Source organism: Rhineura floridana, chromosome 11 (genome assembly GCF_030035675.1).
Source record: "Rhineura floridana isolate rRhiFlo1 chromosome 11, rRhiFlo1.hap2, whole genome shotgun sequence".
Lineage (NCBI taxonomy): Eukaryota > Metazoa > Chordata > Lepidosauria > Squamata > Rhineuridae > Rhineura > Rhineura floridana.
Genome location: NC_084490.1, coordinates 40,458,944 through 40,484,263, shown reverse-complemented (window position 1 = coordinate 40,484,263; position 25,320 = coordinate 40,458,944). Strand labels below are relative to the sequence as shown.

Here is a 25,320-nt window from a genome sequence, read left to right as displayed (position 1 = left end):
AAAATAAACAAGTTTGCCCTTAACACTCAGGAACTACTGTCTTGGCAAACTGGCAATCAATCATCTAAAGCATTGTTTTACACAAATGAAACGTAATACAACAGAATAAGAATAGGAACAGTTGTACGTGTGGGAGAGAATAAGTCCGTTCCTTGCTTATTGCTGCTAAGAAGGCTGAAAATGAGGTGGGAAGATTGATATGCCCTGCTGGATTGGAACTCTTGAAAAGGTATGACATGCTTTGCTGAAACCAATCTGAAATTGTTAATACTTAGAGCCCTCTTTCCATATTGGCCTAGGTAGTTAAATGAACACTTCCTAATCACTATAGTGGTATCTGGTTCAAGACTGAAACTAGTAATTAATGTGCCTAGTTGCTCTGATGTCTGATCCTAGTCCAGCTGATAGTATCCTATTTTTTGTTGTTGTCGCCTTTTATAGCATGGTCTCTAGCTCTTTTTTCAAGCTGGAGTGGTTTCCCTCCAAATCTCCATTGATGTTTCCCCCAAGGGCCTTCTGTACCATCTCCTGACTTGGAGAATTATCCAAAGTGGAGGAAGCAGGGGTGTATTCTGCTGCAGTGGCACTGGGGGCAAGATGCAGCAGCCAGATTTTGGCACCAAGAGGCATGGCAACAGCCGCTGCAGAGGCCACCCCCCAGCTGGCCATACTCAGACTGACGCTGTTGGTGGCATGGCCGCCATAGTAGCAGCTTCCGCCTGTGCTGGTGACTCGGGTCTTCTGCTTTATGTCCAGTACCAGGTTTCTTCGGAAACGATCTTTTTTAATTTCTGCTTGCACCTGGGGATAGAGACAGGCTAGCAAGGGAATGCAACTTAACACCATCACCTACATACCTATTCTCAGTGCTCAGCAGCTAGCTGATAGTAGCAGAATAACAGCGTGATCACTGTCCATCCCTGCTCGTGCCCAATGTCTTCCTCCCCTTTGCTGTTCTCTAATGTGCTCTCCCTATCTTTATTCAATCTAAAAAGTTACTTGCAAATTCTATCCAGGGTGAGAGTATTAGGGTGGGATGCTACCCCTGGCCCTGAGCTGTTTCTAAGAAATAAAGATTGGAGCTGAAGAATGTATTGGGGATAGAGGACTCCTGCCATTGGGAAGGTCCAGACTGCATCTGACAATTCAAGAGTGCTGCTTACCATTGAGTAATTTCAACCAATGCCCCATAAACTTAATGGAGCAGGAGGAGAGGATACCATGTCAAAGGGTATGGCTGCAGGGAAATACTTTTCACTTTGGAAATGGAATAAAACCATATTCTCTAGGCCAAAGAAATACCAGGCAGGGGAATGAGATTGACCCTTGTGCATGGACAAGTGCAGAGCAGAACATGTGCACCCTTTGCACAGAAGAGCCAAATTACATATTCATGTATGCACATAATCTCAGGAAATCTTTCATACCTCGCCGTTGCAAAAGCAGTAAATGAAAGCCACAAAGAAACCCTGTCCGGAAAAAAAACAACCATAGATGAACATAGTTGTGACTGAGTGGCTCAAACACAAGACTTCACTCACCACAAACACCCACCTGTAAAGAGTTGAAGAGCATCTCATAGTGCATCTGTATTTGCCAGAGGACACTGGAGACAGCTGTGTAAGGCATGGCCATGAACACCACGTAATGAACACCAAAGAGGGGCATCAAGACAAGGGTGGATTTCAGCAGCTTCCTGGAAGGAAAAGGCTTCCTGTACAGTGCCATTTTTAGGTTGTCTAGGAGAGCTAATGGATCAGTAATGGGGAGTAAGGGAGGCAATGATAGGTGGAGAACTTAAAAAGGCAGAAGCTTGAAGAGGATTTGGACAGCACATAACAGATCGTCACTGTAAAAGCAACACAAGGTATGATCTTATAACCAGAAACTGGCTTCTACGTTAACAAGATGGGGGAAACACAGTAGAACATAAATCTAGTAGGATGGAAACAGTATTCTAGGCAATGAGAAATTATCAGATTATTAAAGGGGGGCATTTCCATGAAGAGAAATTATTCTTGTGCTACAACTGGAAGGTCTACTGCAGCTTGTCCAAGCCATATACCTGTACTGCTGGCGGGGATCCAATTTCCCTGCATTTGTCTCCCACAGTTTTGATGCAAGGACTCTCACGATGTTGAGGAAGAGGAAAAAGTTCACCTGTCAGCAATAAAAAAAGAAAGCATGTCAAGTTGCATTCTCCATGACAGCGAAATGCCATTGTTCCATGAGAGCAGGTTTTGGGAGCCTTTGGCCCTTCAAATGCTACTGAACTACAACTCCCATTAGCCATAGGAAGCATGGGCAATGGCCAGGGATGATGGGAGGTGTATTTCAGCAACACCTGGAAGGCCACAGGTACCCAACCCTGCCGTAGAAGTTAACTGTCTGAACTGGGAGTGGATGCTTCTTATTTCTACTACTCCTGTATCTACACACATGCATGGAAGCTTAGGCTCCATATGGTGTGAAGCCTGTCACTTCACACGCATTGCAGCTGTTGAGGTATATTTTGAACTGTTGATAAAATGCTATCAGACAATTGTGCTTTAGATCTTTGACCAAAATAGCAAATCACTGGCCTGGTATTTAAGGCTGCAATCCCATTACACATACCTGGGGGAGAAAGTCCCATAGAACCTAATGAGACTTGGCCCCCTCTTGCTATACATTTATAGCAGCATCATACCACTTTAAACAGTCATGGATTCCCCCAAAGAATCCTGTGAACTGTAGTTTGTTAAGGTGCTAAAGTTGCCAGGGGACCCTTGTTACCGTCACAGAACTATAGTTCTCAGAGTTCCCTGGGAGGAGGAATTGATTGTTAAACCACTCTGAGAATTGTAGCTCTGTGAGGGGAATAGGGGTCTCCTAACAATTCTTGGCACAATTAACAAGCTACACTTCCCAATATGCTTTGGGAAAAGCCATGACTGTTTACAGTGGTATGATACTGCTTTACATGTATAGTGCAGATGGGGCCTTGCTTCCAAGCAGACATGCACAGAATTACACTCAGTAAAGGCTAGTGTAGAGGGGTGGGTGAATCTGTCCATTTTAGTTTCTCTCAGTTTAACCTGGAGGGCCAAAAGTTCCCCACACCGGCATTAGAGAAGTATCTACCTCGTTTCTATGATAAGCAGTTATCGGAAATCAAAACAAAAATAAAATCGGTAATAGTCAACCCAAACAAAACGACAGCAGAACTGAAACTCAGTTCTCAGCCCCTGACCGCCTGCCTCAGCTATTGAGAGCATGGTTTAACAGAATCCTAGCAGAACGAGAAAGCTTTCTGCCTTGGAAGCATGTATAGTCTAAGGTCATGAGGCGGGGGGCATAGACCCCTAACATTTTTGGCAGTAAAGTCACAGCAGGGTCCCTATGTCCCCAGTGTCCTACAAGCCAATCAGCATGAGAGGGAAATGTGTTAGCCACTGAGAAGAATCTTCTGGAAACTTATCATTGTCTTCTTTCTGAATCTCAAAAAAGCATACGCTCATCCTGCATTCATTGCACAATAGATCTCTAAAAAAAAGTAAGAGACTGAGAGCTCATTTTATTGTATAATCTTAGAAGGGGGCATGGCGTGACTATCATGAAGGGACCCTACACTTCTGAATTTGCAACTGCACTGCTGCTTGGAAAAGAGTTGGGACTAAGTTATTTTCCTGGAGAGGGCATTCTATAACACGGGCAACTACTGAAAAGGCTCTGCGTCTAATGGATGCTAAACTTGCATCCACAAAAAGTGGTACCCTTAGCAAGGCCATGTGGGCTGATCTTAAAACTCAAGGGGAGGGATTTATATGGGAGAAGATACTATCTTTTATTTTTAATTCATTTTGAGCAGTTACAAAGTGGATCAGCAACTAACCCAGGTTACACTTTTACTGCCTTCCCAGCCCTCTCTACCTCAATTTAAAGTTATTTTCTTGCATTCATATCCTGCCTAACCCATGGCAGCAAACAGGTGGTTACCAAGTGTCTCCCAACCTGCCACTGACCAGACCTGTTTAGCTTCAGCAAGGTGGTGGTCTCATGTGCGTCCAGACCATACACTTGTGCCCTTCTTACCACAATTGCTGCTAAGATGGGGACTTGGTAGATCCACTTCATGTTTCCAGCACTGAGGTCCCAGCACCTGGTATAGAGAGGCTGCAGTCAACCAAAAAGGCTATATCCATATGGTGTCCCGCACCTGATACCTTTGAGGCTCCTTTTAAAGTCCTTTGTTAACGTGGCACAGCACATAGCTTAGGCTACTGAAGGTAATAGGAATTGCTCAACGTGGACATTTTACTTGTTCCAGCCTTAATAATTATAATCACTTATGTCACACTTTAAACTGATACATCTTGGGATCCTTATAATAACCCTGCAAGATAGGTCAAGTATTCCTATCCCAATACTTCAGATTGATAGCTGAGGACGAAAGAGAGTGCCTTACCAAATGCCACCTAAAGAACCCATGGCCAAGGCAAGATTCAAACCAGAGAGGTCCCAGTTCATAGCATCTCTTAGCCACTACCCCACGCCAACTCTCATACAAGACCAACAGCCTTGATTAAATGCTCTAGTCTAGAGTACCTGAGTTGGACATGCGGTTTGTGTTAATACAATTTTTGGGGGGTGTTTCAGAACTTAAGACTTTTTAGGACAGGTTTTACTAGGGCTTGGATTAAAAATGGAGCAAATACAGGGGTGGGTGGGGAGAGTATATTCTTTAACCCAGAAAAACACCAGCTGCCTATATTACATCCATACATAACATGGATTACAAGAGGAAAAAAGCTAAAAATCTGTCCTGAGAAGGTAATGGCTAAGCAATTCATTTCCCCCCTCCTCACTAACTCATCGTGCCAATTTGCAGGATCGTTCTGAATCTCCCAAAATAGTGTTTAAGAGAAGTAGAAAGTACATACTGTGTATCAGCCAACGATGCTCTTACGCTGGCCCAGATCGACACGAAGACGGCAGGTACCCCTCAAAGGAAAAAGAAAAGCAAAAGCAAGCAGAAAGATATCTGGGTGTCCAGTGAAATCTTAAATGGATAGTGGGAGAAAATGTTAGGCCAATAGTATACACCAGAAACAGCCAACATGGTGCCCTTCAGATGTTGGACTACAACTCCCATCATCCCTGGCAACTGGCCATGCTGCCTGGTGCTAATGGGAGTTGGAGTTCAGTCACATTAGAAGGTCCTCATGTTGGCTATCCCTGGTATACCCTGACTTTGTGTTGTATTGTGCCCCTTGTCCTAACTTGTCATACACCTGCTGAAATTGTTTATTACTTATTAGATTTATATCCCGCCCTTCCTCCCAGTAGGAGCCCAGGGTGGCAAACAAAAACAAAATTCCCACTTCCGCACAATGTCCTCTTTTCCATCTGGCCATTTTACCTCATTCTCTGCTACATGAGGCAGGCAGGGGACAGAAGCATAGCCAAGGATAGGATATGAGGGTTGCTATGGTAGTGAGATGGAAAAGGCCTTTCAAACACAACACAGGGGTGGGCTCCCATCCCTCAGTGTCTCCACAAAGTGGCCTTCTCCTTATGCTCGTAGTCCTGTTTGAGGTTCCGTGTGTAAGATTATTGCCAAAGCAGGAAGCAACAGAGTGGAGTGGACTGTGCTTACCCCACCCGATGAGTGTAAGGGCCCACAAGCAGCTTTTGTTTGAGAGGAAAGCCATGAAGATCAGGCTATGGAGGTAGAGACCTTCTACCAAGATCCAATAGTGGTTGGTAGCCAGGAAATAGAGGAAGATGGTCACAGCTACCTTGCAGCCTGCCTGAAAAAAATGAAGGACCAAACAATGGGCTTTTTAGTGAAATCAGGACCAGATTTTGGACAACAGCTCCCATTGGCCTCAGCCAGCACAGCTGAATCTTTTGCGAACATTGGTTATTATTCTTTCTGCTAGCTAGTTGGAGGTCAAGAGCAGCAACAGGCAACTGAAATGCATTCACATCCCAAACATCACCAATCTCCATTCCCTTCCCCCCCCCTTATTTCAAAATTGGAATGCTGATTTATTTAAAATGCTGCTTTTATAACTGATTAGGAAACCATCTTGAGCCTGGCTGTTCTGAAATCATTATTATTGTTCCCTAAATTTCCAGAGAGATTTGAAGCCAAGGCACACATCACTCTACCCAATAGGCATTGGGAAGTGGGGAATACACCCTCCACACTTGGACTTACTAGCTGGGTCCTGGATCCCAAAGCAAGGCTCAAATCTTCAGTGTCCCCATCATCACCCTGTGCTTTTTGCAGCCCCTCAAGTCGTGAGGTAGAATACAGTACTATATCCTTTACAAAGATGCTCACCGCTCGGCAGATGAAGGAGGCAAAAAGATGGAGGTGGATGTAATTCCGAGTGCAGTGAAGTCGCCTTAAACACACATGACAAGGACAGGATTTTATTTTTTTATTTATTACATTTTTTATCCCACCTGCCCTTCAAGATGCCATACATAGTTTCCCCCTTCATTTTAACCCTGCAGCAACCCTCTGGGGTAGATTAGGCTGAGAGAGAGTGTGACTGGCCCAAGATCACCCAGCAATTATAGATGGCTGAGTGGGGTTTGAACCTGGGTCTCCTCAGCCTTTATATGAAACTCTAACCACTAAACCACACAGACAGGAGAAAAGGGATGTGACAATAGCACTGATCCTTATTACATGATCCCACCTTCTGCTGGAAAGGTGCCTTGTGAGGTCGAAACCATCTCATCCTTATATGCACTCCTGTAAGCAAAGTCTACCAAAAAGCTCCAAACAAACCTCTAATTCAAATTGATAGTTTCTCTCTGTATTTTTCTGAAGGTTTAATTTGAGCTAAAGCCCTTAAAGATCCAGCCCCCCAGAATCTTCTTTCAGTTTCACTTACTGAGGTCTATAACGTACAGGAAGCCATAACTAACATTCCTCTAAGCATGTGTAGAGTGTATTTTCATACCACAACCAGCCCCCAATGAATCTAGGAATAGGCAGCTGGTTTTCAAGGTTTAAAAAATTACTTCTGGGCAAATTGTGAGCCCCAGTGCATCTCCTTTCTGACATTAAATCCTGCTGCTAGGCACCAGGGGGTTGGACTCGATGGCCTTATAGGTCCCTTCCAATTCTACTATTCTATGATTCTATGAATATATGAATAAGATTATAGTCAGAGTTGGGGGCGATGGAGCAAGGAAGCAATAAGATCTCTCCTCCTTACTTGAAGTAGCAAAGGATACACATGGCAACCACAAGGGAGGCGAGGGAGATGGAGTAGCCAACTGTGTAGATGATGTGCAGGCGGTCAAACACTTCCTAGGTGGAGAAGAGAAATCCCAGCACAGAAACACTCCTCAGGGCCATCATCATAATAACTGATTATGACAGATCAAGGACCCCTTCCCTTTTCTGAAACAGTATATCTTCCAGCTGTGCAATTTTATTTTGTGAACTTCCAAAGAAAGCAATTCTACCACTTAATTAAGCTCGGTACAATTAGGCCATTGATGAATTGCACTTCAAGCAGTGGCAAATGGGCCTTGTGTACTGGAGGCTGCAGCTGCTAAAGACAGTTCAGAAACTGCAGCTTGTCCAGAACTCTGTGGTTAGATTGCGAACAGGGGCTAGGCAAAGAGATAATCTTTTTGCCTGATCTGAAATGACTCCACTGCCTCCCAGTAAGTTTCTGAGCTCAATTCAAAGTGCTAGTCTTAACCTTTAAAACCCTATGTGGCTTAAGAACCAAATAGCTGTTGGACCACTTTCTCTCTATATATTTTTCCTATATTTGTTTTGTCACATTGACTTTAATTATGGCCAGCTACACTGATTTGTTTTGTCAATCAATATTTTAAAGCATATATGTGTCACTTCTCCGCTTGCAGCAGAGAATTACATATTTGGAACGTTATAAACAAATATAAGAGCAAATGGAATGAGCAGCCCCCCTTTTTTTTGCAGCTCTTTTAAAATATCTGGAAACTATCTGTGTATCTTCTCTTTGTCCTTTTTTTCCAAGCAAAACATTCTCAGTTCCTTCAGCAATTTCTTCTATGATTTGCTTTCAAGATGCTTTTTCGTTATCAACCTTTATGGAAGGGATGAGGAACCTGTGGCCCTCCAGATGCTAAATTTCAACTTCCATCATCCCCATCCAGCATAGCCATGGTCCATTGGTCAGGGATAATGGGAGTTGCTATCCAACAACAACTGGGGGGCCACAAGTTCACTGCCCCTGCTTAATTAGCAATCCTTTTTAAAATGAGAACTTATAATAGATCCTACATCTCCATCCCCATCACTGTCCCTTAGAAAAATAGGTTAATTGCCCGGATCCACCCCATAATAGCCGATTCCACAAGCCTCTCTGCACCCACATTTTCCTTTCCCTGTTCACCTTTTCTTGATTCTGTTGTTCCAGGGCAAAGAATATGGCACATTCTGTGTAATTGGCCCAAGTCTTGTTCGTGTTGGACACCAATTGCCAGTTCCCGTAAACATCACAGTGCCTGTAGGCATGACCTACAAGAAAGGACAGGAAGAGCATTCAATAAGAAAGAGCTGGCGAACGAAGGGGAAGATGCCAGCAAGGCTCCACACTAGCATATTTTTAAAAGGCCAGAGGCCCCAGATGATGTGAACAGCTTTGGCAGTTGTTTTTTAATTAAGAAGTTTCTAAATACATTAAAAAAAAAAGAATGCTTATGAGCAAGTGTGGAATGTAAGGCTTCCAAGTCATGGCTTCCTTGCAAGTTATCTGCCTTTTTAGAAACTGCCACCTTGACTTCTCCAGCAGACAAGACCAACCTCCACCTTACTCTAAAGCACCATCTCTTAAAACCACTTTAATTGGTTTTATTGCTTGATGGTTCTTGCAATGGAGCTAGCCACTAGGGGCCAAACTATACCTGATGTGCGAGGTCAAATAATTGTTAATGTGCAGGAGGCTTTTAATCATGCAAATAGCATTATCAGCGAGGGTGGGCTGATTATTATCCGCAGCAAGGATATGCTGGGCTCCAGATGGTATTTGCTAGGGGGCGGGAGCGGAATTCTCCATTGGCACCACTGAGGATTTTCTCCAAATGCAAATAACACCTCTAAGGAGGGATTTTCCTCAGGAAGGGACGAAAAGTATTAAATCTACCCCTCCCCCATGCTTCCTGCAATCCCAATAATGAGACACTCCCCTGCCGCCCAGGTTGATCCTGTTTGCATTTTCAAAAAATGACAACAGTAGCATGTTAAATAGCAAAGACCCATTTAAGATCTAGTTCGGCCCTAAAATTTATTTATTTATTTATTTATTGCATTTATATCCCATCTTTTTCTCCGAGGAGATCACAAAGTGGTGTACATGGTTCTCCCAGTCCTCGTTTAATCCCCACAACAACCCCGTGAGGTAGGTTAGGCTAAGAGGCAGTGACTGGCCCAAGGCCACCCAGTGAGCTTCATGGCTGAGTGGAAAATTTGAACCCTGGTCTCCCAAGGTCCTAGTCCAACACCCTAACCACTACACCACACTGGCTCTAAACAGCTTAAGTATGAAGAGGCTGACAAAGCATACGTACCATTATGGTTGAAGTCATAGACATAGTCCGGACACAGGACTGCCACCTTTTCATTTGGGAGGCTTTCAGGCCAGCAAATAATCCCATCCCACTCAGGCAAACAGTTGCCATCTAACAAAGAAATGACAGGTTTCACATGACATGATAGCACGGAAGGGACAGGCAGCTTGGAGGGTCGGGCAGGAAATGGATATCTTTAGGTTAAGGAACATAAGAGCTTGCTGGATCAGTCTAGTGGCCCATCTAGTCCAGTATCCTGTTCTCACAGTGGCCAACCAGATGCCCACAAGAAGGACCTGTGTATAAGAACAATCTGCCTTCCTGCGGTTTCCAGAAACTGGTATTCTGAAGTATACTGCCTCCGACTGTGGAGGCAGAGCATAGTAGCCATTGATAGCATTATCTTCCATAAATTTATTTGATATTTTAAAGCCATCCAAGTTGGTGGCCATCACTGCCTCCTGTAGGAATGAATTCCTTAGTTTAACTGTGCACGGCATGAAGAACTACTTTCTTTTGTCTGTCCTGAATCCTCCAACATTTAGATTAATTGGATGTCCATGAGTTCTAGTGTTATGAGAAAAAAAATCTCTATCCACATTCTTCATGCCTATGCATAATGTTATACATTTATATCATGTCACCTCTTAGCTGCCTTTTTTCTAAACTGAAAAGCCCCAAATGTTAGACACTGACAAGAGTCTTCTAACATGCTTCCTTGTCCTTTCCTGCTGATTGGATCCAATCAGAGTGCAAAGAGGTTAGTCAGCCACTTAGAAGACTCTTCTCAGTAGCTAACACTCCCTTTTCATGTTTACTGGCTCCTGCATGTCTGTTGTTGTGGGAGAAGGCATTAACAAGGATCTCATTAACCCAGCAGCAAGAAAGGGGGCATGGCTGTGACAAACATGAACGGACCCTGCACTTCTGAATTTGCCACTACACTACTGCCTATAGAAGGCTGATTGGAAGGAAACAAAGCATTCGGTGGCCTACTTAAAGACGCAACAGGTAATCTCCCTAGCTGAGAGGTATTTTGAGCTTCCAACAGCCTTTAATTAATTTATTTATTGTACTGTATTTCTACCCCACCTTCCTCCCATGATGGAACACAAGGGAATGAACATGAGGTTCCCAGGCAGTCTTCAATCCAGATCTGCTTAGCTTCAACAAAGTGGCTGCATTTTACATTTTTAATTTTGGCCCAAACCAGGAAAAATGCACATAAAGGAGATACCTTGGAGTCTTTCCTTCTGTGTGCTTATCTCCTTGTGACATTTTTCTTTAGCTTCATTCAGCAAATAAATCTGTTCTTCTTTGGTTAGAACATCATCAGGGTCCACCTGCCAAACAAATGAGAAAGGGAAAGGTGAGACAGTAAGGCCCGCTCCATTGGCTCATCTGGGACCAACAGCCATTTAGCTCCTCCCCTCCAGAACATCAGTAGCCATTCCACCAGGTATCATCAGTGGGAGAGGTGGGATAGTAAAGCATCTTCCATTAGCTTGGCTGGGTCTAGGAATGGACCAACTTGTCAGTTTTGTTTCTCTTAATTTCTAATTCTTACAGCTCTTAAGTTCAGTTCACTCCATTTCCTCATCAATTTGTGTTTTTTTTTCTTGTTAAAAATCCATACAAAAATCCATATGCATTTTTTGTGCAGATTTCCCCTAAAATATGCCTTTTGGGTCTAATATATACATTTCTGCAAGCAGTTTCTCATAATACAATATAGTTTTGAACATTATTTTCACTAATATGTATGCATTTTTGTGCACATCTTTTGGATGGAGAACTGCATCACAAAAGTTGGAGAATGAATTTCAAAGGATAGCTGTGTTTGTTTGCTTAGTGCACTTCAAGCTGTTTGGCTCTTTCCCTTCCCAGAACTGTATCACACAGTGGTCATGGTATCTGCACATTTTCCTCTTCTTTCCCTGACCCATTTCCCTTACATATTTTGTTTATTAAATGGCAAGGCATTCCTTTGAACTGTGAACATCCTTGAGTGCACTGATAGAAAGGCAGTATATAAATGAAGCAAATAACATAAATGAATATTTGTACATTGATACTGGATGCTGTACAGTGCACTGGTTTGCACGTAATGCTAAGCCAAACCATGACTTAGTATGATCCCACAAGCATAAGGGTTTCCAGAGAGATTGCAGCCACTGTTCTACTCCCCTTGTCCTCCTCCTGCTGTACTGTTGTGATCTATGCCATGGTTTGGCTTAGCATTACTTCTGAACCCAGACTCATGGTTTGCCTTGCTCCAAACAAACCATGAGCTTTAAAACCAACAATAAGCCTTGATTACAGCTTATGATTTGTCTGAAATTAGACAAACCATGAGTCTAGGTTTGGATGGCATGCAAAGCCAAGCCATGACTTGGCACACAGCAGTGCAGCAGCAACAGGAGCAGAGGGGGAGCAAATGATCCCTTCACGATAGTCACAACCACATCCCCTTTTTTTGTTGCTGGATTGAGAATGAGATCCTTGTTAATGTCTTCTCCCACAACAACAGACATCCCTAGGAGCCAATAAGCATGAAAGAGGAGAGTGTTAGCTACTGAAAGGAGTCTTCTCAGTGGCTGACTCATCTCCTTTTACTCTGATTGGTTCTAATCAGCAGGAAAGGACTAGGAAGTATATTAGATGACTCTTCTGAGGCCGACACACTCCCTTTCATACTGATTGGCTCATAGGATGCTGGAGATATAGGGACCCTGCTGGGACCCTGCTCCAAAAAAGTAAGGGGTCCAAGATGCCCCCACCGAGACCCCAAACTCTCCAGGAGCAAGTACTCTTGTGTGTTTGTGCTAAACCATAGTTTGCTTTTAACACGGGATGCAAAACAAACCAGCTCAGTATCTGTACTTTTTGCATTCATAGTATGGATTGTAACTGGAGATCATAAATATTTCATCAAAAAGAAAAAAAAACAGAAACATGTTTGGAGAAACAGCCAAGCAAACTGAGACAAAATTGAGATGCAATAACAACTCGGACATGGACCCTTAATGGCAAACCCTTAATGGATGGTCCAGGTATGGTCCATAGTTCTTTGGTGACATCATATGCACTAAAACAGTGTCTACGGGCTTCATATTTGCCAATGACTGGCTCATTTCCTTTGCAAAATTATCAGGAAATGGAGGAGCTGTGCGAGATAAAAGGTGATCGCAAGAGACAAAGAAAGCAGGCCGAAATGCTGGCAGCCACAATTAAATTGCTCATCTGCGCAGGACATTTTGAGAAAGCTGATAAAGGCCTTATCAATAATGAAATTTCCATAGCTGTTGCAGCTGCCTGGGAAAGATGGCAAGCAACATCCTGTCGAAGCCCCAGGTGCTAAAGAGGAGATGCAATCAGAGCAATACAGCCAAACGTTTAGAATCAAAGTGATTTTTTAAAAAAAATTAAAAACGTAATTGAATATAAACTAGGCTTTTCAAATCTGAAGTGATCAAAATCTGTATCACAAAATAAAAGGCAGGGTCTTCTTAACAACTTGAAATTGATCAAAATGTCATGCTGCCACAGAATATAAAAGGTTGATGGAAAAAAGGATATAAAATGGCTTCCGCCTTTAAAGCCTCTCCTTTCTCTTTCAGCTCTCATTTATATGAAATCATCCTTCTAATAAAACATTCATGAGCATTCTCTCTCTCTCTCTCTCTCTCCCTTTGCTCCAATCCACGGATTTCCCTCCATTTCTCTGCTCCACCAGAATTCGGTAATACACAGAAAGTATCCTCTTGTTCATTCCATCCATGTACAAATTTCCAACAGCAGCCTTCCCAAACCTTGCACCCCTCCTTTATTTTGGACTGCAAGTCCCATCAGCCCCAGTCAGCACAGCTGGGCACCAGGTCAGGGAATGCTGTCCTTCAGCAAAGGCAGGTGGGCAGTTCTGGCATTCTTTCCCTTTGAAGTCTCTGCAAAGTCTGAGCTAGAGTACCTTTCAAGAATACTGTGGAAGTTTCCTGTCTGGGCTCGATTCTAAAGGTTGAGCTTGAACTGGAACTGTGGAGGATGAGCATATGGTATCTTATTCTTTTGGGATTTATAATCTTAAGAGTTTGGCTTTGTTATTTGGGGGGCAGGCATTCAAATTGCTGTGAGCCACAATGCCTGTGAGCATTTGTGATGTAGCGCTATAGAATTTTTAAACCTAAAAACTGTGCAGGTATAATTCTGGGCTGAAAGGAGGCACATTAAAGTGCCCCCCATTGGTTCAGAGTTGGAAGAGATTCCCTTTCATTTTCTGGAATATTTCTAATGCAGACCTTCAGGATTCCTTCACCATCTTGCTACACCTGTCACCCCGTTAACAAACAGTCATTCCCTTCCTCTGCCGTGGACTGCAGGGCCACACACTACAGCCTACCCACTGAAGAACAAGACATCCCTTGTCTCATTCAGCTTTTTGACAGCACCACGCTAAAGTTAGCAAGCAACAGCTCTGCCACCCAGAAACATGCAATGAATGGGGATCTGAGGTCACCAAACAATGCTTGCTTTGCATTCAAGTCTGCCAGAGAATCCAGCCTCCTGATGATACCTCTTTCCCCAGTGGTGCCATCAGGGCAAGACTTTGGGGCAGACGTCCAGGGCCCCACTCAGCAGATTGTTTAGGAGGGCTTGCAAAACACAGCAAGGCTGGCTTAATACATTTCGAAATGTCATCTAAAGAGGGGGCTCCCCATAAGACCATTAAGTCTGAGGCCCAACTGCACCACTGTTCCCTCCCACTTCCTTTCATGTATTTGGGATAAGTAGGACTGAGCATGGTCTTGAACCTCATACTCCCTAGTCCTAATCAAAATTCGCGTTCACACCATACATGCAGTTTAAAGCACATTTAAACACGTTTCCCCTCCCCCAAAGGATCCTGGGGACTGTAGTTTACCCCTTACAGAGCTACAATTCCCAGCACCCTTCACAAACTACAGTTCCCAAGATTCTTTGGGGGAAGCCATGTGCTTTAAACGTGTATTAAATGTGTTTTAAATGTATGGTATGGGACACTTTGCCACACCAAAAGACCTCTTTAACTTATTCATTGTCCTGGCCACCCCATTGGAATCAGACTCAGAATCACTGGCATGCTTTTCTCCATCATGTTTCATGCAAAATTTAACACTAGAGCAGTGCCTGGATCAGCTTACAGATAACACAGGTCTCTGCAACACCATAAGAAATTACTAGGCATGTCTACTCAAGCAAAGGTGTCATCATAGCAACCTGACATGCCCCCTGGGGCCATTTAAATAGGGGCAGGGTGGGCTTACTAGTTGTGCGGGAACTAGCTTTCAGATTGGGACTGGGCAAGCACTCCATCACACAGGCGGAGGAGCGACCTCAGTCTGTTCATGCCTGTGCAACTGCCAGTGCATCATTGGCCAGTCCTTCCCAGTCCCCTCCTCCGGTCTCATCACCTGTTCCTCCCTGTCTGGAAGCAGAGCTGGGGGCAGCTTGGGAGGACTTATGGACTCTGGAGTTGTGGTGGGAGGTGGCAGCAGGAGTGAGTAATTGCTGGCCAGACTACTGAAGTCTTCCCTAGTTTCAGCCCCCTCCCTCTGCATCCCACTAGGGCCCTCCCCAGGTTCCCAGTCCTCCTCCTCCTCCTGCTGCCCATTTTGTCAGGAGTTCTCCATGGGGCCCATGACAATCTGTCTGATGCTGTGTACACACAATGCATTTAATACAAGACATCCCCCAAAGAATCCTGGGAACTACAGTTTGTTAAGGGTTCTGGAAACTGTGACAGATAAACTGCAGTTCCCAGGATTCTTTGAAGGAAGCTCTGTGCTTTAAATGTAGGGTATACAGTGTACACAGCCTGAGTCTGTGGGGGACAGAAGTCACCACAGTTCAGAACTGCCTCTTTTGAGCACCACAGGGAAAACAGGAGTAAACTGTGTTTGGAACTTTCAGTGGTCATTTAATCACATATTGCCACAGGTCAAATGCAACCCCTATAGTAGATTTGGGCATGACCAAATGTGCACGGTTAGAGTGGCCAGATTAAAAAGAGGACAGGGGTCTTGCACCTTTAAAAGTTGTGCAAGCTATACCATGACTAGGTACAACTGCTAAAATTCACTCATCTACAAGACTATTAAAAATGCAGGATCCCTGTTCTCTTTTGCATTGTGAGATGTGCATGTATTAGACTTTGAGGACAATGCGAGACATGCATGGTGAGACTTGATATCAAATTAGCTTTTTAGAACCATGTTTTTTGGTGATACCACCACCGCAAAAGCTAGGTTCAGAAGTTATGCTTTTTAAAGTTTTCTCCTCCATTGCAAGATGAGGGCTTATTGTAATGTAATATTCTTTTCAATAGAAGTGGAAGAACATCATACATATATACCCTGATCCAGTGCTCCTGCTGTACATGCCAAATGCCCCATATTCCTTTCAAGAACTGTGTAAATAAATGGATGTGCTCTGCTGCATCCTCACTTGAAATTAATGGGGAAGCTATTCCAGAATAGGGGAGCTCCACATGTGCATTAGTGCTCCTACTCCCAAAAAAGACTGCTGACAGAAAACAGTAGGTCAGACTGAAAGGTCTCCATGCCTATTTCATGAGTGAGCAGGATATTGCATTAGATCTAGCTTCTCGTCACAGATTGATCAATCCCCCTTTTTATACAGATGACTATATCTGACTGGAGAGTTTCCCACGTACGTTCTGCAGCAGGGACAATTCCATAATCATTTCCACAGAGGAATATGACGCATCAGAACTGACCCTCCCCAAAATGTGTGATCCACTCTGTTATCTAACTGGAAGTGTTGCCAAATGACCAGGAGGCTTAATGACAAGAAACTTGATTGTGTTTTCTAAAACATTTCCGGACCAGGTAAGGATGGGCAATTTCGATTTCTCTCCGTTTCTCATTTTTCCAGTCTTATGTTCTCCCCATATCCACATCAATTTGCATTTTTTAAAAAGTCCTCATGAAAATTCATCAGCATTTTAGTGTGAAATGTATACATATTGATGCAATTTTGCCAAATATACACATTTTTGCAAAGCAATTTCCCCTAATATAGTGTATTTTCTAAGTAATTTTCACATATACATATTTATACACAATTTACCCTAATATATGCATTTCTGTACACATTACTTGGCTGGGGAACTGCATTGCAAAAATCAGAGACTTCAAAGGATGGCTATCCTGCTCACTCAGTTCATGTACCATTTCAGAAAGTTCAAATTCTGTAGAAATTAACTGCAAAGTGAATCAATTTTTTTCCCCATCCCTGAAACCAGGACACAATCACTGGCTGGGCCCACACAGATGCTTTAGAGGAAGGAAAGGAGAAACTCTTGATCAGGACTCTTGAACACAGTCAGAGAAGGGGCATTCTTATTTATCCTATTCACCCACTGCCCAGTAATCAGATTCAAGCATCCCACTATCACCCTAGGATGCAGCTGTACCCACTGGATAATTTGAGATTCTGTGTTTCATGGTCTTACTGGGGTCCCTCTTTAAACAGCCATTACTTCACTTACTACAAAACGTGATGAGCTAGTCCTGTGCTGTTTGGGGACCCTCCTGCTCCTTAAGAACATAAGAAGAGCCTGCTGGATCAGGCCAGTGGCCCATCTAGTCCAGCATCCTGTTCTCACAGTGGCCAACCAGGTGCCTGGGGGAACCCCGCAAGCAGGACCTGAGTGCAAGAACACTCTCCCCTCCTGAGGCTTCCGGCTTCTTCTGAGAGGGCCCTGGACTTCTGCCCCAAAGTCCTGCTCTGACAACACCACTGCTAGGATAAGACAATCGACACAATTCACTGGGAACACCTGTAAGGTTCCACTGAACATAACTTTTGAAAGAGTAGGGGAGCATATCTTGCACATAACCCACACTGAAATAAATAGGACTTGTGGAAGAGGATATATGTACACGAGTCCATTTCAGAGGGTTGGTGCAGTAAATGTTCCTAATAATTGTGCCAAATGTTTGCAATAAGGTCATGAGAAGAGGAACCTGCTTTCTGCTGAGTCAGACCATTGGTCCATCTAGCTCAATAGTGTCCACACTGACTAGCAGCAGCTCTCCAGGATTTCAGGCTGGGAGCCTCTCTCATCCCTACCTGTAGATGCCAGGGATTAGATCTGGGACCTTCTGCATGCAAGGCAGATGCTCTGCCACTGAGCTATGGCCCCTTCCCCAAGTAGCACAATGAGTACAAACTGGGGATCAAAGAAGGCAAATGGGAATGAACTTACCAAAGCGCAGACCAAATTCAGAAAGGAGAAACAGAGAGCAACTGCCACAAAGCTCCAGACACGGACTGATTCCTCCATGACTTTCAGAACATTGGTGCCACATCCAAAGCAGAAGGAGGTTTTGATTCTGCTTCGTTGAATCTTTCTCCTATGAACAAATCAGAGCTCATACATCCAAACTGAAGATGTGTATGTTGTGGGAGCTGGTACATCTAAGCTCATCTCTTCATTCCCAAACTAAGCTTTCTCACCAGTTTCCTGTGAGAGCTTGGGTTTAAAAACAGCCAAGAGAAATCACCAGAAAAACTCACCAACGTCAGACACCAGCATTCATTGAGCTTTAGATGGTTCCTGAGATTGACGCTTAATGATGTTCAGCATAGCATCCTGAGCGTTCGGTCCTTTTTGTCTCTGTGCTCTGCTTGTTCAGCGAGGATTTGTGACTTCTCCTGCCTCTCCCTGTTCCCCTCCAGAGCTCAACGACAGAGTTTTGTTAGCTCACTTCTAGGTGCGAAATGTTTCTCCAGTATTCTCAATTTCTTTGCAAAATTACCTGGCAAGTGTTTCTCCCTCTTTCCAATCTTCTTTTTTTTTACTTCCAAACTTCCCAATAACACACACACACACACACAAGAATTTAATTGCACAGTCAAGCTCCAGTGGTAATATTCTAAATGTAAAACGTCCCTAATACAGAACAGGCTCTAGGTGTTTACAAAGAACATATCATCACAGTTAGAAGAAACCCACAGTCATGCCTGCTATCTTGACCAGGATTAGAACATTCTAAGGGTCAGGTTGCCTAGCCTCTTAAAGACCAGATGCCAGCCTATGGGAATTTGAAAAATATTTTTCCATCTGTAGCATAGAGCTAATCAACCTGGAACCTGGGGTTGAAGCTCTGACCTCCGGTTCTTAGTTCCACCTCAGTCCATGTCCTCTAACTCTTTTCCTACCAGGAGATCACAGGCACATTAGTTGATTCACAAATAAAGGCAGTGGATAACCCTTCAGAATAGGGTGCCTCCAGACTGCCAGTATTTTGCAGGAAGGATTCAAGCGCATATCAGAACTTTACTGTGTTCCAGTATTTAAAACAGCATTCAAACTAAGCTAAAAGTCCTGGGCAAATAAAACAGCCTTTGTCAAGTGTTGAAAAGAAATCAAGCTGAGCATAAGTCAAGACTCCCTGGGAATGGAGTTCAAGAACTGGGGAGACACAGCCAAAACAAGCCTTGTATATTATCCATCAGTACTAATGTCTACACCCTATAACCCAGGGGTAGCCAACATGGCACCCTCCTGAGGTTGTTGAACTCTAGCTCCCATCAACCCTAACCAGCATGGCCTGTGGTCAGGGATGATGGGAGTTGCAGTCCAGCAACCTCTGGAGGGCGCAATTTTGGCTACCCCTCCATATCCCTTTCTAATACTTAATGGGTACTGGAAGATTTCTTGAGCTAAAAAAATGACAGAAGATACCCTGGTATAAAACGCCAGTGACTCAACAGCAAATTGAAGGTTGCAAATCTGCTACTGTCTGCTTCTAGTTTCAGATGCCAATATCCTCTTTGGGCAACCAGTACACCAACGTTCTCTGCTTTGGGCACCTTGTATGTTCTGTCCTGTGGCATGGGGTGTTTCTGATGGTCTTGCATGGGGTCCTGACATACATCTCTGGGTTGCGAACAATTGTGTAGGCCCGTTTCATCGGAACAGTCCTATCCATGTTTACTCATATCCCATAATGTTCCATGGGTCTTACTCCCAAACAGGTATGTATATGATGTCTTACGCCCTATAGACAAGTTTAAAGATGGGGGGCTTAATATCACAAAGGGGTCACTGGCAACAGGTTTGTTTAACATTGGTTTGGTTTTGTTTTGTTTTGCAGAAAGTGTGAATCTGGATTAACGGAGGGAAGGAATAGGTGGGATTTTTTATGCTGACAGTGGATACTGTGGAAAACTTGCATGGATGAGCCGCTTTACTCCCCCAATCAACACCCATCTGGAAGCACCCAAGTCCCACTAAATTCAGTGGAACTTACCAAGTAAACATGCATCGGTTTGTATAAGTGTGGGTTTTTTTGTCAAGAGCCACATAACCTGTCTAGATTCATGAGTAACTGGTTCGGCATCTGAGTTCAACTTTATGAGACATTGGCTTGGTACATACTAGCTTTGGGCTGCAGTCCTGTGCATGCTTATTTGAGAGAAAAGCCCCACTGAAGTTGAACACAATGGAATTTACTTAGAACAGCATTGGGGAAATTCCAGGCTGCGGGCCTTATTAGGCCAGGCACGAATCCCAGTTTGGCCTGCGAGGCCATTTCCCACAAACAACATGCACCTCCCCCATACCTGCTGTCATATGTGATGTCAGAGGTAGGACAGGTATGGATGTAGCTGCAAAGGAACAAGTGGGAGCTTAAAGTGAGCTCCCAAGCAGGGCTTTCTGTCAGTGCCAAGCAGCTGAAAGTGCCAATCAGGGAGCCTTGCTTGGATCAGCTGCACTAGGGAGTTCCCTGTTGAGAACTCCCTAGTGCAGCTGATGGGTCTCAGCCTTTCCATTTGGAGAAAGCTTTCCAAATGGAGCATCGCTTCCTTCAAATGGAGGATTTTCCCCTCTGCAGAGACATCATTATTAGGTTCCACCCGCTTGAATTAGAATCCTGTTCCCCAATCTGGACTTAAGAATCACAGAATCATCAATGTGGAAGGGGTTTTCAAGGTCATCTAACTGAACCCTACATCCAGTCTCTGCTTAAAATCCTCTAGTAAAGGAGAATCCATCACCTTCCAAGGCAGTCTCTTCCATTGTCAGACAGCTTGTACCATCAGGAAGTTCTTCCCAATATTTAATCTCAATCCTTTTCTTGTAATGTGAATCAGTAGTTTGAGTCCTGCCCCTGCAGCAACAGAAACAACTTTACTCCATCATCCTTTTTAAATGGCTGTCATATTGTCTCATAATCAGCATTTATTCAGGGCAAACATACCCCTCTTCTTCAATCTTGCATCATAGAACTTGGTCTCTGGTCCCCACTCCATCTTTATCACCCTCCTCAGGGCAGGTTCCAGTTTGCTGATTAATGGGAAAACATGTAAACTCCCTGCAGGCGTCTCAGGATGAATGCAGGACAAATGTTCATTGTCATATAACCACCTCATGAACAAATCAGAACAAATGCTCAATGACGACCAACCGGATATAGTCTAACTACAAGTAAGCTTTGTGGAACAAATCAGGATGGATGCAAATTGGATGGATGTTGACTAAACAGATTCTCTGGAGGAATCCTTCAATCAGAAGGAAAAAATGGAAATGGACTGCCTTCAAGTTGATTCCGACTCATGGCGACCAGAGAACATGTGTCTTTTAAACTACACATTCTAATGATGCTATCGGGGCAGTCAATCACAAGCAATTTAATTTTCAATGATGTTTATGTCTGGAGAGGTTTTGGGACAGTCACACTGCCTCATTTCCAGTCGGGGCATATCCCCTAACTTCCTGCTGAAATCCCATAACTTTTTATAGCACCAATGTTCTGTTTTATTTTTATCCAGTTTTGTTGCACCAAAATGCCTCTGGACAGCAATAATGTGAGGACAGCAACACAGAACAAACTAAAGCAGAATAAATCCACCACTAATGTACTAGAATTGTGTCAAGAACATGTTAGAGAATACGCCCACAATAAAACACCAGTCTGTTTTTTGTATAAAACTGATTTTAGTAATGTGGACTGTTTTTACTGTGTTTTATGCATTTTATGGACTTTTTTTGGTAACCTGCTGTGAGTTGATTTTATAAAGAAAAGTGGGGAATAAAAAGTTAAATTAATAAATAATAGCATGCTTTTACCACATAGCACCATTGGCACCAATTAAATGCTCTCTTTTGGAGCAAATAGCAGCTTGCGGGGTGGGGAGAGAATTTTAACTGTAACCACGGATCAGGATAAAAGGGGTAACCTCCACCCCTTTTCCTGCACAGCATGGTTGCGATTGTTATGTAATGAATAACATAAATGAATACAAGAAATACACTAACACATATATCACAAGGATCTAATTCTCAACCCCACAGCAAAAAAGGGGAAGGGGGCATGGCTGTGACTAACATGAAGGGACCCCTGCACTTCTGAATTTGCCACTACACTTCTGGTCCCAAGCTGTAATTAATAACATAAATGAATACAAGAAATACACCGACCCATTTATCATAGTTTGGCCCTTAGTTGTGTGTGTGTTTGCTTGTACTTTAAACGTATGGTTTGTCGGAATTTCTATTGAGTAGCGTAGCGGAATGGAGAGTATTGAGCAAGCTTACGTGTGTCTGAATCTTTACTAAGATTCTACCTCCCCTGCAAATTAGTCAGACAGAGACTTTAAGCTTTAAAATAAGAAAGAACTACTTTATTCTGGAAGTACATGCTTGATAGGAAACAGTCCTATATCTAGCTAACTAGCTATGTTGGAGCAGTCTGCACTGGTCCCAGTGCAGCTCTCATGCTGGTTGAGAAGGAGAGACAAAGGAAAGATGTCTGCTCCCCTCTCGAGAGAGAGAGAGAGAGAGAGAGAGAGAGAGAGAGAGAGAGAGAGGGAAAGAACTGGGAAGGTGGGAAGGAACTGGGATCAACATCCTTTGCATATCAGTCTAGCAGGAGGGGGAGAGACGGCAAGGATCAAAGGACAGGTATAGCCTAGCAACAAAGAGGTCTCCTCCCTAGCTACCCTTTTTAACCCCATGCAGCCTCAACCCACCAAGTTGGAGTTGAACCTCATACATTCCATCATGGTTTGGATCTGAGCAAAGTCTCTAGAGTTGCAGTCACAAAGCCCTGCAAACCAGGTGCATTTCTTGTATTCATTTATATTATTAATTACAGCTTGGGACCAGAAGTATAATGGCAAATTCAGAAGTTCAGGGCTCCTTCATGTTAGTTACCGCTATGCCCCTTTCCCCTTTTTTGCTGTGTGGTTGAGAATTAGATCCTTGTGCGTGCCTTCTCCCACAAAATAGACGTCCCTAGGAGCCAATAAGCATGAAAGAGGAGTGTTAGCTACTCAAAAGAGACTTCTCTGTGGCTGACTTACCTCCTTTCACTCTGGTTGTCTCCAATCAGCAGGAAAGGACAATGGAACATGTTAAAAGATTCTTCCCAGTGGCTAACACACTCGTCTTTCATGCTGATTGGCTCACAGGATGCTGGAGATGTAGGGATCTTGCTGGGACCCTGGTCCCAAAAAAGTAAGGGATCTAAGACCCTCTGAGATCCTGGACGACTACACTCCTGCTTGGGACCCACATACGTGAAAGATCGTCTCCCCCCTTATATACCCAGTCGATCACTGCGCTGTGTGGCTGAGGGCTTCCTGCAGATACCATCTGTCCTTTTCAACACAATGTAGGAATCAGGCCTTTAGTGTTGTAGCGCCTACTCTTCGGAATTCCGACCCCTTAAATATTAGACAGGTGCAATCTCTGTCGTTCCCCCCCCCACCTTCCTCTTCCAACAAACCCATTAAGAGATATTTATCTCAGTCTACTGTATCTGTATTGGAATTCTTTTAAAGATGTTTTTGTTTTATCGTTTCTAGTTGGCTCCTTTGGGAGGAAGGGCGGTATATAAATCTAAATCGGGCATCTCTTCCGCGTCACATGTAGTTTGCCCCTCGGTCCGCTTCTAATATATCCTCCTGTCATTTCGTTTACTTTCTTCCAGGTTTTTCTTCCTTCCCGTCTGGATTGAACTACCACCCCCTTCTGGGAGTCTGCAAGAATGCATTCTTAAAGTCCTCCATAATATGACAGTCTTTGAATGGGAAGGCGGCTTTTTTCACGGGTAGTCTCCAGCTGTTAATAGGGCTGGAAGGTTTTGGGTCTACTGATTTCTTCAACCAGAACGTTAATTTATATTGCTGTTGTTGCGTATGATAAGCTTTTGTGATGCATCCAAACTGATCAATTAAATCTCCGTTACGAAATAAAATTCCCCCGAGCCCTCTAATTATTCACGTTTTGCAAAAACCCCACATATTTTAAGGTTGTTAGCCAGAATTTACTGGCAATACCTGAGAAAGTACAAAGGTTAACAAATTCCCCCTACCTCCCCTCGGTTGCATTCATCGCAGTATGTAAATATAACTGATCGGAACTACAATTTTAAATTAAAGATATATATGCACCATGTAAATTATGTAATACAGTATATCTTCTTGCCATCTACACGAGACAAATACTAAACTATGGTGAGGGTGGAAAAACTCTTAAAGCAACATAACAGGATTAGTATTGTTTGCTAAAAGCTTAAATCCCTTTTTGCGAAATATTTAATTAAATCAGATCTTCTTTAAGCGTAGTAACGGGGCGAAAAAATTTACTCTTGAGGAGGCACCCGGATTTGAACCAGGGACCTCTTGATCTGCAGTCAAATGCTCTACCACTGAGCTATACCTCCTGTATTGGTCTTCAGTTCTAGCAAAGTATCTTTTACGGCTGTAGAAACACAATCCCAGCATTCTACGATTTCATTGGTAATGTTTCCTGTGGCAGGGTGCAAAAACAAACAAAAGGTTTCGGAGGGCGGAGGATCTTTCAGCAGAAAGAACTAATTGGAAGGATAAACTAACTGATCAAGTAAACAAAAGAACTGCTAGCAGAGCAACGGATAATCAGATTTAAGTACTGGGTTGGTTAACGAAAGTAAGAAAAACAGGTTTAGGCAATCCAGTTTATATTCCGAGCAAGCAACGAAGCAGCCGCTGTTGATATTAGTAGAGCGTTTCCACAGATGACACTAAAATCATCTTGAGTCTTCCACACACACACACTTTTTTTCCCTTTTGTGGTGGTGGTGGAGTATGAAAACGGAAGACACTCATTTTAAACTATATGTATAACGTAGCTTTATTTTTGTTTGAGTTAAATAGGCACAAAAAGTAGGATAAGTCACAGATCTAGGACAAGATATAGAATATTAAAATGCCATTTTCTTCCCCGTGCCAGTATTGTAAGAAAATACACACACAACAAAGAAGAGTGCCCCAAAGCATGTGCAGAATACCATCACTATTTAGGAACTATAGCCATCCCCCGCAGCGGGAATAAGAGCAATAAACAGCCTTCTAGGCAGCTGCCTATTACTGGGCTTCCTTTGAATCCCTTAGAATGAACAACAACCTTTGCCTTCAGATTTATTTAGAATAGCTGTCACCCACCCACCCCAGCAGCGGTCAGAAAACCCACTTAAAACAAAAACACTGAGTAGAGAAATGTGCTTAAGGCCTAGCTAATTCATTGTGATCCTTTAGTAAGGAAGAAAGGACCCTCTATAAACTGGGTTGGTTTCTTACAGAGAGCCAGTGTGGCGAAGTGGTTAAGGTGTTGGACTACAACCTGGGACACCACGGTTTGAATCCCCACACAGCCATGAAGCGCACTTGGGCCAGTCACTGCCTCTCAGCCTCATGAAA

General features: G+C 43.5%; 1 protein-coding gene and 1 non-coding gene across 2 annotated transcripts; both read right to left on the bottom strand.

The window, feature by feature from the left end:
- Positions 1-429: 429 nt before the first annotated feature.
- LOC133368021 (parathyroid hormone/parathyroid hormone-related peptide receptor-like) lies at positions 430-19,565 on the bottom strand. Its single transcript, XM_061592104.1, has 14 exons — positions 19,510-19,565; positions 17,837-17,984; positions 10,808-10,913; positions 9,571-9,681; positions 8,397-8,521; positions 7,221-7,315; positions 6,206-6,395; positions 5,639-5,792; positions 4,923-4,983; positions 4,075-4,141; positions 2,066-2,160; positions 1,555-1,696; positions 1,428-1,469; positions 430-801 (listed from the first exon to the last, which is right to left on the bottom strand). The coding sequence occupies exons 1-14, from the start codon at positions 19,563-19,565 to the stop codon at positions 436-438; spliced, it is 1,758 nt and encodes a 585-aa protein (XP_061448088.1). The 3' UTR covers positions 430-435.
- A 4,668-nt stretch (positions 19,566-24,233) lies between these two features.
- Positions 24,234-24,305, bottom strand: TRNAC-GCA (transfer RNA cysteine (anticodon GCA)). The gene has a single exon. It is a non-coding gene; the product is annotated as a tRNA-Cys (tRNA).
- Positions 24,306-25,320: the final 1,015 nt, after the last annotated feature.

What these genes read in the sequence shown, in the direction of transcription:
- LOC133368021 (XM_061592104.1), bottom strand. Translation starts at nt 19,565, where the DNA reads ATGGATAGGACTGTTCCGATGAAACGGGCCTACACAATTGTTCGCAAC. An exon ending in ATTGTTCGCAACCCAGAGAT is followed by an intron (nt 17,985 to 19,509) that starts GTATGTCAGGAC and finishes ATTTGTTCATAG; the next exon opens with GAGAAAGATTCAACGAAGCA. An exon ending in ACAGAAGGAAAGACTCCAAG is followed by an intron (nt 9,682 to 10,807) that starts GTATCTCCTTTA and finishes TTTCTTTGTTAG; the next exon opens with ATGGCAACTGTTTGCCTGAG.